Source organism: Rhinolophus ferrumequinum, chromosome 13 (assembly GCF_004115265.2).
Source record: "Rhinolophus ferrumequinum isolate MPI-CBG mRhiFer1 chromosome 13, mRhiFer1_v1.p, whole genome shotgun sequence".
NCBI lineage: Eukaryota > Metazoa > Chordata > Mammalia > Chiroptera > Rhinolophidae > Rhinolophus > Rhinolophus ferrumequinum.
The window spans coordinates 55,241,269-55,261,388 of NC_046296.1; the positions used below are offsets into that span (position 1 = coordinate 55,241,269).

A 20,120-nucleotide genomic window follows, 5' to 3' on the forward strand; every position below is an offset into this window, starting at 1 on the left:
AATGGGTACATATTTGGGAAAAATCCAATGTGATTTCATGAGCTGGAGAGAATTATGTAAGAAACAAATGGTCTGAGAAAACGGACTATTTATTTAACTGGAAGAAGTAATTACTTTAGACCAGCATCTCCCAAATTGGTGTTCTAAAGAACATTGTTCTGCAGGATATTAATAGATGTGCCGGGAAATAGCATGCTGTGTTGTATTAAGTATTGGAAACGATGGGTTACATAAGGTGAAACAGATTTCGTTACTGCAGTAATTCTATGAGACTTTAATTGGCCAAAGCACATTGTCGATCTCCAAGAAGGGGATATACTGTGCCACGCATTTATCACAAACCTTTTTTTCTGACATGTAGCCATTAACATTATCTCTAGAATAATCTTTTATGGAATGCTAGTTTGAAAGGTGCTGTCTATATCAGGCTTAGGGTTCTAGGTCATAGGTATGCCTTAACTTTTATCAGGTAACAAAACAAGCATCCTTGGAGGTGATACCGCCTTATAAAATCTATAGCTTAAATACTTTCCTGCTCAGTAATTTTGTATGAATTAAGCTGTCCAGAGAGATAATAGTAATAATAATATCAATACTGTTTTGTGTTTATATGGTACCTCATAATTTATAAATAACTTATAAAATATATTGATATCAGATATTAAGATAACATATTTAATATCTTATATTTTAATAAAAATTAATATATTTTAATATACTATATGCAACTAGAAAGCTTATGAAAGTTTTGTAAGAGAATCCAAGAGCTGTGAACAGTGATTAAATCTCTCACCTCTAAGTAGCTCAATTCTTAATTCTGGTTTCATTCATTTTCTGATTCCCAGAAAACAAACTGATTTTGGGGGAAAAGCTCAATATAATCTAAATATTAAAATTACAACTTTCAGGCATTGTGAAATAGGAGAAAACATTTGGCATTACTTCAAAAATAATACCAACCTTATGATTTTAAAAGTCAAAGGGACTCTTAAGTACTCACATCTACATACTTCTTAACAGACCATGGACATGAGTTTGAATAAACTGTTAATCTGACAAAGATTTATCAAAAAAACTCAGTATTTGCAAGATAGTATATAAAGTGTGAAGGCTACAAAGGTGAGCAATTTCTGTCCTCTGGGAATTCTCTGTTGCGTGGCAGAGGCCAATCCAGAACAAGGCAACACACAAGTGCTGTAACGCATACATACAGACATCTACAGCAGCACAAATGGAGCAACTAACAACGTAGCGTAGGACATGACAGCAGAGACCAAGGCAGGAGTGAGCTCAATGGGACTCTGAAAGGTGACAATGCCAGGTGGCAAGGAGAATGGTACAGTTAACTTCAGCAGAACGAACAGTAAGTATAACACAGAAGAGAAGGCAATGAGGACAAGTGAAAATACTTTATTTAATTCTTAGTGATGCAGAGAAGTAAAATTGCCCGGGGAATGAGAGCTGGGATTCCAAATTTACAGCTTTATATATTATTTGAATTGTGAGATACTGTGAGATGAAATGGGTGGGATGGAGGAAAGATGCTTGAGAAGTGGTGAAAATGAAAAAAAAAACCTTAGAAAATAAATAGGCTATTTTTAGAAGTAGAAGGAATTATTCTAAACAGCAGTAATCTACAAGTACTTTCTGTTAAAGAAAAAAATGATTATTTCTGCCCATGAAATAACTCTTATTCATTTTCTCCTCCCCTTGACTACTGTGTGTATAACTGTCTCACTCTGACCTGCTTCTTCTGATTACTAAAATGCAACCATTTTCTAGCAAGTAGGTCAAGTTCTACTTCTTCCAAGGAAGTCTTCCCAAAAGGATCACCATATCCTTCATCTCCTTAGAAATCTTTTTTGGGGGAAGAGAGGCTGGGACTTCTTAGAGCTGGGGACACAAATTCAAAGGCCTATCAAGGGCAGGTCAAAAGGCTCCTTGTCAAAAGAAAATGTGCGGCTTGTGTCCAGTGGAAGAGTACAACCCAGTCTATACATACACATCACACACACACACACAATCTCTCTCTCTCTCTCTCTCTCTCTCTCACACACACACACACACACACACACACACACAGAGTTCAGGCTGGCTATCACTTCGTCTGTCTGAATGGAATGTTTTTTCAATGCCTGAGCCAAAAGTCCTTCTATAGTAAACCTAAAAGATGATTATCTGGTCCAGAGATTCTCAACCAGGGGTGATTCTGCCCCACAAGGGACATTTGGCAATGTCTGAAGATATTTTTGTTGTCACAACTTAGGGAGGGGTTTCCACCAGAGGTCAGGGAGGCTGCTGAATAGTCTTCAATGCATGAAAGCCCCTCACTCCTCCACTAACAAGAATCATGCAGCCCCAAAATGTTAGTAGTGCTAAGGGTGAGAACCCTGATACAGCTACTGCATAAATTCTTACAAGACAAAGTTTTTAAAGAAGAATATTCTTTTATCAGGCAGTTTTCATTGCCAGAAATCTGTAGGTGAAATCTGCTTCTCTGTAGTTTTGGTCTTTGATGTTAGTTCTATTTTCTGGTCACTTCTATTCTCTATAATATATAAAAGGTTATCAAGAGGGGTTCTTACATCAGATCTATACCTTTCTTTAGCACCCTAACACATAACTATCTGGACTTGCCTAAGTATACCATATTTCTTTATCTGTCTTGACCATTACTCCCTCTTCATATTATTCTTTTCTTGATAGTATGGAGACCATGTCCCTTGCTGGAGAAGAAAACAAAACTGAACAGAATAATTGCATCTTTTATCAGCCAGTGTTACACTATTTTCTATAAGCAGTAGGCCTACCCATTTTTGCTGCTGTCCTTTTCCCAAAAAAGCTTTACAAGTTCTTTATAGGTATTACGGGTATATTTTCTTGAGTCTTGCTTATTTGAGATGTAAGCAGGCACTATACTTAAAGGCTTTAACTTTGCATTTGTTCTTAATCACCAGCTCCTTCCTTCATTTTTTGAAAGTCTCAACCAATGCGTCTATACTGGTTTCCCAGGATGTCCTCCTCCTATCTGCCAACTGGGATTATTCACAACTGTAAAATCGAATTGAAAATCTTAGACTCTTTTACTCTTCATGTACCATATCCCAGTAAATGGGATACACTTAAAGTCAAGAAACCATATGCTTTTAAACTGATCTTAAGATCCATTCAAAAGAAATTATGATGTAGACCTGAGTATATCCCGTTCTTTCTTTTCTCAAATCATCAAGCACTGTGCTAACTTCCTGAGTGTTTGGCAAGAGGGAAGAAGGAAGGAGAGGATATGACCAACAAATAAACAGATAATATCAATCAAGTGAGGTAAGTATATTAAAAACAGCATGTTATGAATCTGATGTATTCTAGATACCAACCTTCTGTTATATGAGATTACAAATATCTTCCCTGAAATAACTTCCCTGAGTCTGTAGCTTGTCTTTTAACTTTGCTTATGGCATCTGGTAACTGAGAAGTTGTCAATTTTAGTGCAAACATCAACCTTTTCCTTTATGTCCTTTTTTTTTTTTTTTTTTTAAAGGGCCATAGCGATCTTCCCATATTCACATTTAGGTCATTAAAACACCTGGAATTCATTTCTGTGTTATAGTATGATAAGGATCCAATTTAACTTCCCCGCTCCATGGACAGTCAAATGTACAAGCCTTTATTACACAGACCATCCTTTCCCCACTGATTGCCACCTCTGTCACTTACTAAGTCTCTATATAAGTCTGGGTGTGTCTCTGGGCTATTATGTTCCAATTGGTAGAACTGTCTATCCCTATGCCAGTTCCACATTGTTGTGTTTTAAATCTCGCTATCTGTAGGGCAAGTTCATTCTCATTCTTCTTTAAGATTGTATTCATGCTTCCAAAATGAGTTTAGCATCTATTTGTCAAATTCCATGTTGAGGGTTTGATTGGAATTCCACTAAATTTATAGATTAATTTCAGAACGATTGCCGTCTTTATGATAGTCTTTCGATTCACAAATATCTTTTATTTGGATCTCCTTTTTGACTTTCAATTATGATTTATAATTTTCTAACTTTTGCATATTGTGATATATTTTGAAATTAAATTTTCTAATTGGTTGTTAATAAAAAGAATTATCATTAATTTTTATTCCTTGATCTTTTATCTAGAAATATTGCTGAACATCGCTATTAGTTTTAAATTCCCTGTAGATTCTCTTGGATTTTTCTATGCAAGAAATTGTATTATTTCTATATGATAATTTTGTTTCTCACATTTGCTTTCTATATTTCAAAATTCTATATATTTCAAAACTTTTAGTATGACGATGGTATTCTCTTTTTTTTTTTGTCTGCACTGATATGAACTTACTTAAAATATACCATCTGTCATTTAATGGAATTTAAGGCAAGAGAAAGGGTAGATGTTCCACTTTAGTTCACCAATTTGATGCCAACTGTGAATTTACCTATATGACGTTAAATATATTTAAACCTCAATTTCTTGATTTCATCAGCTACTGTTATTGCCAACACACAGCCATTTATTCTCCTCTTCTTCCTTGATGACAGAAAAAGATTTTATTCAGCTAACTATCCCAAATCACATATCTAAGTTAACCCTTGCCAGCGATTGGTTAAGGGTATACACATGACTCAGCTCTGGCTAGCCAGACAGGTGAAGTTTCCCGCCCCCCTTTTTTTGGGGGGAGGGTGAATGGGGGCGGGTGAAAGGAGAAACAAGAACCTTCTGGAAAAAGTTTCATGGCTTTTAAAATCAGATGCATAGGAAAGAGAGTCCCTTTTTCCACTGCTAGATAGTTTTGTTTGCATGTGATGTTTGTAACCATGGTAGCCATTTTTCTACTTGCCAAGGATTATAGGGTAAAAAGATAGAAAGAACCTGGGTCCTTGATAACAACCTTGAATCTCTGAAGTAACCACACCAGGACCTATCTATTTTGTATCATCTCAGTATTTGAGTCAAAATATTTTTTGTTGTTGTTTTACTTATTGAGTTGGTCATTTTTCTGTCCTTGTTCCTGAAAGCATCTGAACTGAGACAAGGACCGAGATGAGCTTTGGCCAGACCTTCTCATGAGAGCCCTTAAGTGGACGTACGTGGAAGACTGAGCATTTACAGTGCAAAAGCCACCATGGACTGAGTGCTCCACTGCTGAACAGAAGAAGTAATGGCCTGGAACCCGAAGAGTAGGTCTGGATAATGTGCCTTGTCAGGTAGTAGTTATTGTCTTACGTGGCGGTGTAAGTTGTTTTTGTGTATTGACATATCTGGGGGCTTAAAACATAGCGTGCCCCAAATTTTGTGTTTCTCCCACTTGATGGATATTTCACTCTGTTGGGCCACCAACAGCTCCAACTTTGGACATGTGTCCATAATATTTAAAGGAAGCAATGAGGAGCCATGTTCACCTATTTGCATCCTTTGCATGGCTACTCTGCTCATCAGCTGCTTTAGGAGCAAATCAAAGTAAAAACAATTTTTTCTGAACTAAGCATGAATTATCATTTCATCTATCCACGAACCTGACCTAGATTGTTAAGCTAGCCTTGCACGCTGAACCTTTAACTTTAGACAATATTTACTGAACTCTATCCTGTAGAACGAAGAAATTAGCATACCTATACTTTCCTCTATTTTTTGGTTTAGCACTTAATCACTTACTGTTGTGCTGGCACTGTTATTTAACTTTTCAGGTATATATGTTTTAAATATCCGAAGCTGACTGTAAGTTCTGAAAGTTGCCTCTATCTTTTATTTTTTGTATTCCTTCCAGTACCTAAGATAGTCCCTCTAAATATGTTTTACAAAAAATTAAATACAGGGGAACTATTAAGCGTTTCCTATTTTTATGGTCTCTATCTAATGATGAATGACAAGTTGTAACAAGAAGTAGTTTATCCTTAACCTATACTCAGGACATATCACTATTCTCTTCCTTTGTTGTTCTTTTCTTCCCTCTCTTCCGTTAATTCCTCTTTGAATCCTTTACTCCATCCCAGCACTGAAAAACTTTTTTTTTGTTATTCTACCATTAACATTTTTTCCCTGTCTTTCTCCCTTTCTTTTTCTCCCTTTCATCTCCTTTTTAAGTGAAATGTAAGTACATTTTATATTATTTATTACATTTATTGAATACAATTTTATAGTAATATCTAGTATTTATTAAGTGCTGCTACATGCCAGGTATTGTGCTACGAGCTTTAGATGCTTTAATCTCATTTAACCCACAAACCACTTATGACGTAAAGTTATTAGACTCTATAAAAAGAGTTATTAGACTCTTTTTATAGATGAGGAACCAGAAGTTTTAAAGGGGTAAGTAATATGATTGTCAACCACCTAAGTTAAGGTTAGAACTAGGATTTGAAACTAGGGCCAACTCTTATAACTAATGTATCATCATACTGCCCTTTCTATTTCATCTTCTTTTTCTTCCTTCCTGAATTAGTAAGGCTCCAGAAAAATTCTTTAAATACTTAAAAAATAAAATCCAAAGCCAATATACACACATAAACAAATGATTAATAACAAGAAGCATAAATCTACAGTCCCGGTCTGACTTCCCAGATATACTTTTAACCATTTGCTTTTTTAGCTCCTAATGATTTTTGCTGCTTATACAATCTTGAATATTTATGCCACTATACCTTCTCATTACCTGTCATGAGAGAGAAGATTTAACTCACCCACAACTCCCAACAACCCCAAACCATCCTTTCCTCCATTCTCCTAATATAATAACATCAGTAGGCTTCAATCACTCCAACTTCAAACAACAAAAATAAACTTCATTTTCTGTTTCAACAATCATGAACAGTATAGTATCACTTGATACTTTACTTTATAAATTAAGCTGTGTTTCTGTTTATTGATTGAATAATTGTACGATGTTCATCCTAAATATTTATCTCAAAAAATAAAACTAAATTGCTTTCACATTGTAGGTGTGGAAGTACTTTGTTACAAGCCAGCAGTGATGAAATGAATTAGTGTCCCCTTTTCTTATCCTAGCAGACCAAGGATGGTGTTTTGAGTCTTTCATAAAGGTTCTGGGAATAGACTTGACACCTTTATTGTAGCAATCGGACTGTCTCATTACAAAGAGAGCACATACCTTTCAAAAGTATCAACAGCTAAACAAGAGAACTCACCTGCTGTTGTCCCTGTAATCGCTGTTGAAGTTGAAGTCGAAGTTGGTTGGGTGCAGCTGGAGGTCTGTTTAGAGTTTGCCTGGGCTGCATGCCCATGCCAGGTGAAAAAGCACCTCGGGGAGGTGTTACTTGAACAGGCATAGTCCCCAAGGAAGGTTTTTGCCTGACCATGCCTTGGAAAGGGCTAGTGAGATTGGCAGTAGGTGAAGGAGAAGAATATGGCTGGGAATAAAGGTTGGGTCTTTCTTCCATCATCAAAGGTGGGGTTGCTTGTTGTGGCGGAAATCTCTCTGACAATACATCTAATCCACCTCCCTATAGAAAATAAGCCAGGACATTTTATCAATAAATGTCTGCCAATAAGTGACACACTTCTTTATATAATTGGGGATCTAAGAGCATGTTATCTCTATAAAGTTTCATCATAATATATTCATGCTGAATTCATGAAGCTCTCCAGAAGTTTACTACCTAAAGGAATCACCTCTGAAAGGTACTGTGAAAAGGAGTAACAGATTAACTGAGACATTGAAAAATCTCAATAGAAAAATGGTAACAGTTAAAATAAAGGCCTTAAATCAATGAAATGAAGGAAAAAGGTTTAAAAAGAACTTCACTGCAAAGCCTAAGAAACAGCAAACTGTATATTTAATAGGTTACCATAGAAGTAGATTCCTAAAGGAGGGATAAATCAGGAATTTTTCTACATCAAATACAGAATTCCTGTTTTTATCTTATTTGGAAAAAAATTCATAGCTGACCTAACAGAATGGCACAGAGTTATGGTTTTCAAACTTTTTGACAATTACTCATTGTAAGATATATAATTTAAATTGTGACGTGTGTGTCTGTGTGTGTGTGTGTGTGTGTGTATGTAACTAAAAGGAGAGTTTCATGAAACATAACTCCCCTTTTTATGGGCCATACATTCTGATACTTTGTATTTTGCACTATTCTATTCCATTAAAAAAATGCTGGTCATGATGCACTAAATTGATTGTATAACTCCACAGCCTGAAAAATACTAACCTGTAAGGTGAAATACCATGGAAAATATAGGTTGAAGACCAGCATGAATAAAAGATAAATTTAGTCCTAATAAGGAGTGACGACATAAATCTGGATTCCATTCTAAGGAGAGCTTCTAAAATTCTGTTCCACAATGAAAGACTAAGACTTCCTAATTATTATTATTATATTTTTTTTGTTTAAAAATCCCATTATTAACTATTAAATATTTTGTTAACTTTCATAAGGGTAAATTATAAAACAGTTAAAGCACCGTGAGAACAACACTGAAAAACTTTGCTTAAAAATCTTTTTCTAGCTTCTCAGGGATGAATCATTTAAGTAATGCCAACTGTAATAAATACCTGAACAAGTTTGTCAATTCCCAGAGCTCTGTCTAATTCAGCCAACTCAGTTTCATCTTTGCCACTGAGGAAGGATACCAGCTGTTCAAGAAGAGCCTTTTCATCATTTCTTCCTTCTACTGTTGTTGGTGGACAGAGAAGCTCATCTAATTGTGAACTAATACACTGTCTACAGAATCAAAAGATACAGTTTTAGACTGTGTAACAAATAAGTATTCAATCTTAAGAATGCAAACACACACACACACACACACACACAATATAACAAATCTAGTTCTATTTAGTTGGTACAAAAGTAACTGCGGTTTTTGCAATTATTTTTAACCATTTAAATCCAATTACTTTTGCACCAACCTAATAGAAAATTCTCTGATACACTTAACATGCACAAATTTATGAACATATTTTTCATTATTTTATCAATCACTGAACTTTGTTTCCACATTTTTCACGTTAGCTTACAGAAATAGCCTAAAAAATTAACCAAACAGTTAAGAAAGGGAAAATAATTTTTAACAAAAGTAAAAAATAAGAATCAACTAAAAACTCAGAAAGAAGTCATTTAGCCTATATTAAAATTTATTCTACTTATTCTATTTATTCTATGGATGGTATTAATTATTGGTAATTGAACCATAACCAAAATAGTACATATATTACCTAACTTTCAACGATGATCAGATCATATTGATAACATGAGATGATTACCATTTACAAAAGAAATCAAACTAGAACAATGAAACACGCTCAGTGTTAAGCAAAACAAGTTGTTGATTACATATAGGAAATACGTAGTTTAATCCAAAGTGATATCAAATGATGCATAAAACTTAGAAATATATAGAAAAATACTAACACTAGTAATACTAATACAATAATATAAGGATTCTTCTTTGGGGAAAGTAAATGGGAACACAGTTCATGTGTTCACAGTTCAGGCTTTAAAGCACATTCAATACTATCAAGACATCCTCTGGTTGCTATATGTGAGATGTACTCTATGTTATGGAATAGAGCTATCAGTGTTGATCAGAAGTTGAATTCGAATCAAGATGGGACACTGAGTATATGTAGAAAGTACCTTCTTTCCTTATACCCTTTTGCTCCAAACAAAGAGAAAAGCTGGACAAAATAATTATATAACTAAAAGCTAAAGAGCAACATAATTGTTGTACTGAGGCCAATTCATCCACAGGTCCCAGAAATTTCATGGTAATGAATCAAAGCAAAGTAAGAGATGAAAAATAAACCAATGGCTGCATACTGTATCAATCTCTTAGTAATTACAATATACACTAGTCTTGCAGCCATGCAGTAAATAAATCTGTTTAACTGTGTCCTCCCTCACCCTTTTTTTCATTATCATTCACCTCTGTTAACATCTCACAAAATACGAATGTAGACTGGAATCTATTTTGGGAAAAGTAGTTCTTTGTTGTAGAAGTTGGTAACTGATACTCTATAAAACACAAAATATATTACTCACTCTTCTGGTTTATTCTGATTTACAGCTGTCACTGTATTATTCGCCCATGGAATCTGATCACCTGTTCCTGGTTGTCCAAACTGGTTATCAATTGCTTCCAATTCCAGCTCAGGTAATCCTGTTTAAAAAGGTAAGAAGTCAGTGTTATAATAGAAGATAAAATGACAACATTTTTCAGAAGTAATATATAGGTGAGATTTCAATCATAAAATATTACCTCAATGATACAAATGTCACTTATCCAGCAACTTAAACTATCTAGAATGTGGTCAAATAACAAGAAAATGACAAAGTGAGAAAAGATCTGTGACTCAAAGAAAATCTGATGTTGAAAAGTTTGCACATAATTGACATTACCATAAGAGAATCACTCCAGACATTTTCAGAAATTATTTAAAATAATTATAAACATTTGGTTAACTGTTTTTTCAGTCTATAGCACATTAGAATATGCTGTAAGTAGGGAGAGTGTTATCATGAAATGAGAGCTGAAAGCAAAATATAAAACATGTATAAAACATAGGAACAGAAACTAAAGGGCATAGCAGCCGAGGGTCACTTAGTAACTGGACAAAGCTCTATAGTTGTTAATCTGAAAATATAACAGTATAATTACAGTATAATTGATGCTTATAATGGCAAGTGAAAAAGAGGTTGAATTAGGTTTTGTAATGAAAGAAAGTAGCATATGCATTTTAGACAGTTTTTGTGTCAGATTTTTAAAAGTTTCGATTACTTCTGCAGTACTTATACTACGAAAAAACTAAATAACCTAAATTCTAGAAATTTAGGGACTCATAAATAAATTATGGTTTGGATATTTACAATGTGCTGTTAATGTAAAAGGGAAAAACCATAATCCAAGCCATATGTTCAGGATAACTTTATTTTCATAAACTATTTCATACATATTAACAGAAAAAAATTCTGGTAGACTATATATCCTTGGTAGATTTTCAGGTAGTGAGATTAAGGATTACTTTTATTTCCTTTTAAGGTTTCTAATGATTGCTTTTAATTTGTAAAATGAACATATATTCATTAATGGTCATTAATAGCTGAACTGCATTGTACTCCCTCTAAATTCATGTGTTGAAGTTCTAATCCCTAGTACCTCAGAATGTGACTGTATTTAGAGAGGTGATTAAGTTAAAACAGGGTTGTTAGGGTGGGTTCTATGACTGGTATTCTTATAAGAAGAGATTAGGACACAGATAACAGACTATGAGGGCACAGCAAGAAGGCAGCCATCTGCAAGCCAGTGAGAGAGTCCTCAGAGAAGAGCAAATCTGCCAACAACCTAACCTTGGACTTCTAGCCTCCTGAACTGTGAGGAAATCAATTTCTGTTGTTTAAGCCATCTGGTCTGTGTATTTTGTTATGGCAGCCTGAGAACACATTTTTTTAAATTGAAGTATAGTTGACATACAATATTATATTAGTTTCAGGTGTACAACATAGTGATTCGATATATATATACACTTTACAATGTTTTCACAATAAGTCTACCGTGTTTCCCCGAAAATAAGATCTAGCTGGACAATCAGCTCTAATGCGTCTTTTGGAGCAAAAATTAATATAAGACCTGGTATTATATTATATTACATTACATTATATTATATAGACCCAGTCTATTATATTATATTACATAAGACCCGGTCTTATAGTAAAATAAGACCGGGTCCTATATTGATTTTTGTTCCAAAAGACGCATTACAGCTGATTGTCTGGCTAGGTCTTATTTTTGGGGAAACACGGTAGTAACCACCAGTCACTGCACAAAGTTATAACTTTTTTAAAAACTGAAAATGGAGTTTTAAGAGAAAACATAAGTAGGAAGAATTATTCATTCTAATGAATGGAGAATAAGTAGATTTTAGGATGCCTCAAAAAATGTATTTAGTGCTGGATATTGATAATTTGTAACTTACAGAAAATGTTAGATTCACTTTTATGGGAAATATATTCAATATTTAGCATGAATAAAGTGTAGAAGTAACATAAACACATTCACGTCTAAATGCAAAAATTATAGTGTTCAATTACACTTATCTTCTCTATCATGACAAATGATAGAGAAATCGAATTCTGTAGGATTCTGTAGAATTCTGTAAGCAAAAACAAACAACAACAATAAACAGTGATGGGAAAGTAATCACTTGATTCATGTCATTACTTAAATCAGATAGTTGTACAAAGAAGATTATCTAAAGCTTTCCTATTGCTCTGCTCCATGCAATCATATTCCCTTTAAGAAATCTAATTTAGACAAAATTAATAATGTTTAACAGTCAAAGAAAATTTATATGGCCTTCTATCATTAATGCTGAGTATCACGAGGTAGTTTATTTGACTCAGTTATAGGACACAGTATCTCATTTTATTAGTCTTGATGGGAAAAATGTTAAGAAAGTAAGTTGGATCAAATATTTTCAAAACAAAATAAGATTCAAGTGCTAAGTTTGGTGACTAGGGAAAAAAATATCCAAACAAACAAATCAAACTTTGATTCAATTAAAAGTTTTGTTTGCATAGGCTGTATGTTTAAAATAAATTGGTTTTTATTCTAAAAGCCACTTCAATCTTTTAGGGCTTCCTTTAGAAACAGACTTTTATAAAAAATTTGAGGATTTGCTGGAATGTTTTAGGAAATACGCAAGTTATCTTTCTTTGTCCAGGGAATAATCCTACTATTTTTGGTCATGTTTGTGTCTCTATCACAAACATAAGTATGTATACACGTAACACAATACAGGCACAGTAATTTTTAAAAGGAAGCATTTGAAATCAAGGTATCAACTAGTCCCTTTATTGGAGGGAGGCAGTTGAAGGGGGTGGGGTAGAAAACAAACCCTTAGGGTGCCCTGATAAAGCTATTCAAGTTTCTTTGTTTTTTTAAATCATCTCTGCAAAGGGCTCAACATCACATATTCTTCATTTAAAGCTCAGTGAAGAACATATTTTCATTAGCCACACTAAACCCGGCAAAAAAAACTTATTAAAAAATTTCTGCATACAAAATAGACAGCAGTGTCTAACCATGGTAGTGGCTTTTGCACATTTTACTCCTCAAACAGTTAATTCCATATCCAGTGATTCTGATGTTCACAGTTAATTTTCTTCAGCTGTTGGTAAGGAGGTTTCTGGTTCAGTTTTGTGTTACATTTGGCAGTAACTATGCACAGCAGTTGGGGTGTTGTATTTTTAAAAATATGATGTAGATAAAGGACTAATTTCTCTAATGTACAGAAAAAACTCCTATAGATCAAGAGATAAAAACCAAATAACCTGAGAGATAAATGGTCAAAGAATATGAACAAATCACATAAAAATAATTGAAAAGTGATCAACTTAATTCACAAAAGAAATACAGATTAAAACTACACTGAGATATTTAAAAAAAATAAAAGCATCAGATTGGCAAAGATGAGAAAGAGCATAATTCAACATATTGGCAAGGAGGTGTGGAAAGAAGAACATTATCAGAGTGCAAACTGGTATAACATCTAAGAAGGGCTATTTGGCAGAATCTACCCTTCGACTTAGCAATTCTACTCAGAACTTGTATTTCAGATATACTCTTATATGTAGTAAATTATCTCTACATAATATTATTCATTACACCTTTGGAATGGCAAAAGATGCCTACTAATAGGCACCACACACTAAATATAACCTTGAAAGCAGGGACATTAAAATAGATTTTTTAAAGTACTAAAAACGTTTTATGTAAAACATTATTTTTAGAGTTATGCAGTATTTTTAATGTCCTTCAAATTAATAAGATTTTAAAAATAATCATCTCAGACTGCGTATGTTCACAGAACATAAAAACAACCACCTCAGGAGGTCATTCACTTCCTCCAGTGATGTTGTCAATGTTCAAATATTTTTGGAATTCTAGAACAGTCTTAACTAGTGTATGAGTCCTTCAAAAACAATGTATCTCTTTATAGTTACATCTAGTTTTTGTTTTGATTTGAGAAAGTATTATTCTTTTTGGATCAATGAATTTGGCTCCAAGTAACATCAGACAATATCAAAAGTCAATCCCGCCGTTTAAAGGGTAGGGGTTTGAAGAGAGTGAAAAGGACACAGACATTTGGACAGTACTGCTGAAGAGGCATGCTGTACACATTTTGATTAACACCCCCCTCCTAAGTTGTCTACACTGAAAAAGCGGTATGCATCTTGACGTGCTGCTCCTGCAGTACATCTTTCTAACAAAATTATTTAAATCACTCGGTCACACTGCATCTGTGTGCGTGTGTGTGCATATAAACAGCATGTTTGGAAACCAGGCAGACTGAAATTTAAATCCTGGTTCTGTATACACTATTTGTATAACTTTGGGCATGTTTTCGTCTATGTATGATAGTGTGTGTGTGTGTGTGTGTGTGTGTGTGTGTGTGCATGTTTTCGTCTATGTATGATTGTGTGTGTGTGTGTGTGTGTGTGTTTTCTTTCTCTGGACCTTAGTTTTCTCATGTGTAAATGGACCCAAGAAAATCTTCTGGTTCGATGTAGCAGATTTATCACCTGTACATTTTTCTCTCTCTCTAGAAACATGACTCAAAGAACAAAAGAAATAAAACAGGAAAAATAAATCTACAGCTGAAGGAAAGGCAAAGAAGTATCATGGCAGCTGACTAGAACAATGAAGAATTGCTGAAAGATAAAACAGATGGAAACAAACTGATGGTGAAACCTCAGCTAAACTAAAAATCTTGTAATAGGACAAAGAGAAGATTTTCCAAAAGGGAGTTTTCCCAGAACGGCAGAACCACTCCAAGCTCAGTGGTCACTGGAGCGGTAAAGGATCAGGCCATGGCAGTTGCAGGGATAATTAAAGGACAACAGAACAGCTGCCACCAGGCCCCTGCTCTAAGTGCAGCTGACTCTGGCATCTGCCCATGGGATTAAAGTGGTAAGTACAGGACTCAAAGTAGGAGTTCTGCTCAGGGAATCTCCCAAAATGGGTGCGAGGGCTGCCACGAGGGATTTGCCCATCCCCAACCCCCACTCATAACAACTTTTTATAGAAACAGATCCTCTTAATCAGAACCTATATTCACTGCCTGAGCAAAAGGGCTTCTCACTTTAGCTAAAGAAACACTTAGCTACCTATGTTTTCCATTCTAGGTCTTTTTCAGTATACAGTTGACCCTTGCACAATGCAGGGGTTAGGGTTCCAATCCCCCCACCCCTCCACTATCGAAAATCCACATATAACTTTTGACTCCTCAAAAATGTAACTACTAAGAGCCTACTGGAAGCATTAACAATAACATGAAACAGTTGACTAACACATATTTTATATGTTACATGTATTATTTATTGTACCCTTAAAATAAAGTAAGCTAGAGAAAAAGAAAATGCAATTAAGAAAAACCTTAAGGAAGACAAAATACATTTACAGTATTTATTGAAAAAAATCCAAGCAGGAGAAACTCTTGTTGCTCAAGGGCCAACTGCAGATGGACAGATAGCTCAAATTCACCAAACATTCGAGAGAAGCCAACAGCAAGAAAGAGAGATAGCAAATGTAACAAAGAAAGTACCTGCAAAGGAAATAGGACTAGTACAGAAAATGGATGAACCTTACAGGATAATACATATAATACAAAGTATAATACATTTATCATTACAGATTAAAAAGTCTATATCCATAAAAATATACTTCTATGAAAAAGAAAAATAATTTCTAGAAATTGAAAACATGATAGCTGCAATGAGAAGAACTCAACAGATGGACTGAAGAGCAGAATGGACATAGTTGAAGATTCAGTTTTGATCTAGAAAATTTGGCCCACAGATTCTCTCAGAATATAGTGCAAAAGGGAGTGGAAAAGAAAAGCATGGGAGAAAAAAGGGCCCTGGCAGATAGATCCAGAAGTTCTCATTGGTGTATCTCAGGTTAAAATATGATGATAATTAAACTGTCCTATGCAAGACATTTGCACTTGACACAGTTCAGTTTAAGACTGAAGACTAAAGTAAAGAAAGATGCTTAAGTTTCCTGGGTGGGCACAAGGTTAAGACATGGAATGGGGCATTCCATAGTGGACTCTGGTTCTAGTAAAAGGTGCCGGTCAACAACATAGAAGCTAGAAGATGCAGAGAATCAGAGGCTATTCCTTCTCTTCCCTTTCATATGCTATCGCATTTTTGTCCCTATCTTCTTTTTTCTTTGTTTTTCTTCTCCAATCCTTTATTATTTTTTACTGTCTCCTGCCCCACTTGTTTCCTTAGCCTTATGCCTCTTGAATTCTTTCTTATCTATATGGAAACATTGTAGACTGGCATCTGCCTCTGTCACCCTCCCCCTCATACCTCAGTATCTTTCCCTCTATGTTTTTGGCCTTCGCCATCCAACTTCAGCACAAGCCTTAACAGCTTCCGGCCTATTTACATACTTTTATATAAGAAGCTGTGTTTAGAGGAGGAAATCTCAGGAGAGGAAAAAAGCTATCTGCCTCAAGACAGACTACGAAGGAAAATCACTCCCCTTTCATAGGCTTGTAGAACACTTTCTATTTTTATTAATTTTTATCTAATTAACACATATACATAATTTTAAAAGTCAAAATCAAAAGGTTCATTATGAATAAAAGCAGTTTCCTGCCTCTCCCCTTCTGATCCTTTGGTTACTCATCTTTCAACAGAGGCACCCATTCTCATCTTGTGCAGCTGTTTTCTTCGGCGTTTGCCTATTTATTTCTAAATATGCATATGCTGCTACTTCTTGCTATCTCAATTTTAGATTAGTGACTCTCCATCGTGATAGATGAGGTCTTAGTTCTCTCACACCTACCTCTCTTACTACTTTCTGTGTCCCCAATTTTCTAATTGAGATCTTAGCTTTTCATAAAATTGAAAGTTAATATTTAGATTCTCATGACTATGCAAATATTACTCACTGCTAAGTCACACTGTGCACTATGAATCTCCTTTCTTTACTAAGCTTCCTTTTTTCTGGAGTTAACAATTACTATTTTTTCACTTGCCTGCTTTTCTAGGGGAGTTTTTCAGATACTTCCACATTTTTTGATATAAACTTATCAATCAGTAGTATTTCCTATAAACTCAAAGAGAGCAATTCTATTTCTTCCTGGGAGGCCTCCTTCCCCAAGGATTCAGGCCTCTATTTCAACCTGCATTGGTTGTTCCCTACCCTGGGGGTCAGCTATCACTCCTGGACTTCCTTTCAGGTCCTCTGTCTCCTCTGGACCTTGTATTTTTCTCTTTTCTTGTTTTGTTCCCTGTTTGCTGAAGTACATCCCCTAGGATCTTCACTAGAAAAAGTGAGTACACCATCAAATATTTGAGCCCTTTCATACCTGAACATGTCTTTATTCTACCTTCACAACTACTAATGGAAATTTGGATGCCTAGTTATAGATTATAAATCATTCTAACCTCAGATATCTCTAAAGTAAATTTTATAAATGTATAACTTATATACTATAATATACATCCATTTTAAGTGTACAATTCAATTTTGACAAAGGTATAACAAACCCATAACCTTCCACCTCAATCATGAAAATGGAATATTTCTATCACCTCTAAAAGTTCCCTCAAGAGCTCCTTGGCTGTCAATCGCCCTACCTCACCCTACCACTGGCAACCAGTGATCTTGTAGAGCTAGACTTTTTTCACTCAGCATGTTTTTAAGAAAAATTCATGCCATTTACCAGCAGTTCCTTCCCTTTCATTGCTGAGCAGTATTTCATCTTATAAATACACCAGTCTCTTGTTGATGGACATCTTGCATTAGTGCGATACATTTGTTAGAACTGATAAGCTAAAGCTAATATTCATACATTTTATTAACTAAAGCCCATAGTTTACTTTAGGGTTCACTCTTTGTGTTGTAGTTTATGGATTTTGACAAATGTCTAATAATATGTAACCTCCATTAAAGTATCATACAGAACAGTTTCACTGACCTAAAAACCCTCATGCTCCACCTATTCCTCCCTCCCTCTGGCAAACACTGATCTTTTAACTGTCTTTTTTTTGGTTTTGTTTTGTTTTACCTTTTCCAGGATGTCATATAGTTGGAATCATAAAGTATGTAAAGAATTGGCTTCTTTCACTCAGCAATATGCATTTAAGGTTTCTCAGTGTCTTTTCATGGCTTGACAGTATCTAAGTTTTGGCGATTCACACCGTATTCAATTCATATCTTCTTCTCTGAAAGCTTTTGGAATCTTTCTCTCTGATGTTCCGGAATTACCTGATGATAAGCTTTGATACAGGTCTTGTTTTGGTGTGTGTTGGATGCTTGTTGAACCATTTCAATCTGAAGAATTATGTTCTTCAGTTCTAGAAAATTCTCCTTTATTATTTGCTTACAAGTATCTTCTCTTCCATTGTTTCCCCACTCCTCATTTTTCGGTTTCTGGAATTCTCAGCAATCATTATTGGCCCTCCTAGATCAATCTTAACTTTTTCTTCCCTACTTCTATTAATATTTGTCTTTTGGTCATTTTGTTCCTTCTTGGAGCTTTTCTCAACTTTATCTTTGAACATTTCTCTTGAAATTTTAAATTTTTGTATATCTAATTTCCAAAAGTTCTACCTTGTCCTTTGTCCCTTTTTTTCTTCCTATCATAATCATGGATGAAATATCTTTTCAAAACTTTTAATAGCTTTTTTTTTTGTCCATGCACTCACTGTATAGTTCCACTGCATACTCTTTTTCTGTTTGTTTTTTTTGCTCTCTTTCAAGTTGTACACTTCCCTTAAAGTCTTGTGATCTCTGTGTCTGTTTAGTCAGTGTTTTAAAACACTGCCTAGGAGAATTGAGTGTGAAACTGGTATCTTCTGGATTTCCTTCATCACTGAATGATGAGCTGGCAGGATGACCTTTCTTTAGGGACCTACCCTCACATACCCCATGTAGGATGGGGAAGAGGACCAGGATCGACATGTAGACTTGTGCTTTAACACCTGTCAGCCTTGTACCTTATTGTTTCCCCAACTGTGCCTGATATCCCAGAGTGTGGCGACTCTCAGTTTCAACTAGAAGAGACTTTCAAAATCATCTCATCTAATTCTCATTTTGCAGATAAAGAGAATAGGGCTCAGAAAATTCATTTACTTGAAATAATACTGTTAATAAAATGGAGAATGTGAGACTTGAACCTAGACTTCTGCTCTTATCTATTAGTTGAAAAACTGCTTCCAAAAATGTCAGGGATGACTCAAGATTCTTCTTTCCAGCTGCCTGAAAATCCTGGTAAACTTTCAGGAATTATGTCATGACAGTTAAAATCTGCAGTAAGACTGAAATAAATGAGTCCCACATCTGATTCCATCAGAAGAGGGACAAGACTTAGGTCAGGAATCCCAGCAAATTTTGAAAGTGAGCTGGTTAGTTTCTTTTAGTTTCAAAGTCACACAATGGAATTATCACCATTGTTTTTTTTTCCAACTTCAAAATTTGATAGGTGAAAAAAAATTGAGAGTCCAATCTTCATGAATTTGAAATACTATACTATGAAAGTCACTCTTAATTAGAAGAATACTAACATGGCTAGCTAGAGCAGCGGTGAATCATTTCAACACAGTTGTCTTCTAAAGAGTGCTCTATGGAAAACTCATTCTGTAGGGTAACATGTTATTACTTGAGAAAAGGAATTTCATAATCAAGAAAGTTGGTAAACGCTGAGCTAAAGAAATCTAAACTGGTTTCTTTAACATATGACTTCTTGAAACCTTTCACATGTACTGTGGAACTTTAAAGAGTAATGATGTAGGTGCCATGTAGCATTTGCAAATGTATTTTAGCACAAAATCCGTTTTTGGGGGGCAACTCTTAGGACTAGTGTTCAAGGACAACACTTTGGAAAACATAATCTGACCCAGTATTATATTTTTGAAAGTCCTGCTATGGAACGTTTTGGGAACGAACACAAAACTGCTCTCCTTAACATCAACTATTCACCTTAACTAATTAAATACAAAAATGTAGATGTTATGCTATAATTTAAAATACACAAGTTGCATGAAGTTTATATGTCTAAAGATAACTGTATATTATTTATAATGGCACTAATGAAAAGATATTTCACTCTCAACAAACAACATTTCTGTGCAATGA

General features: G+C 34.8%; 1 protein-coding gene across 7 annotated transcripts in view; it reads right to left on the reverse strand.

Moving 5' to 3' along the window:
* Positions 1-20,120, reverse strand: part of NCOA1 (nuclear receptor coactivator 1) — a 209,816-nt gene that overhangs the window by 23,608 nt on the left and 166,088 nt on the right. For all 7 annotated transcript variants that reach the window (XM_033124418.1, XM_033124416.1, XM_033124419.1 and 4 more), the window contains 3 exons: positions 10,010-10,127; positions 8,524-8,692; positions 7,151-7,465 (listed from right to left, as the gene is read on the reverse strand). In XM_033124418.1, the coding sequence (XP_032980309.1) occupies positions 7,151-7,465; positions 8,524-8,692; positions 10,010-10,127 (602 nt within the window). The remainder of the gene's footprint in view (positions 1-7,150; positions 7,466-8,523; positions 8,693-10,009; positions 10,128-20,120) is intronic.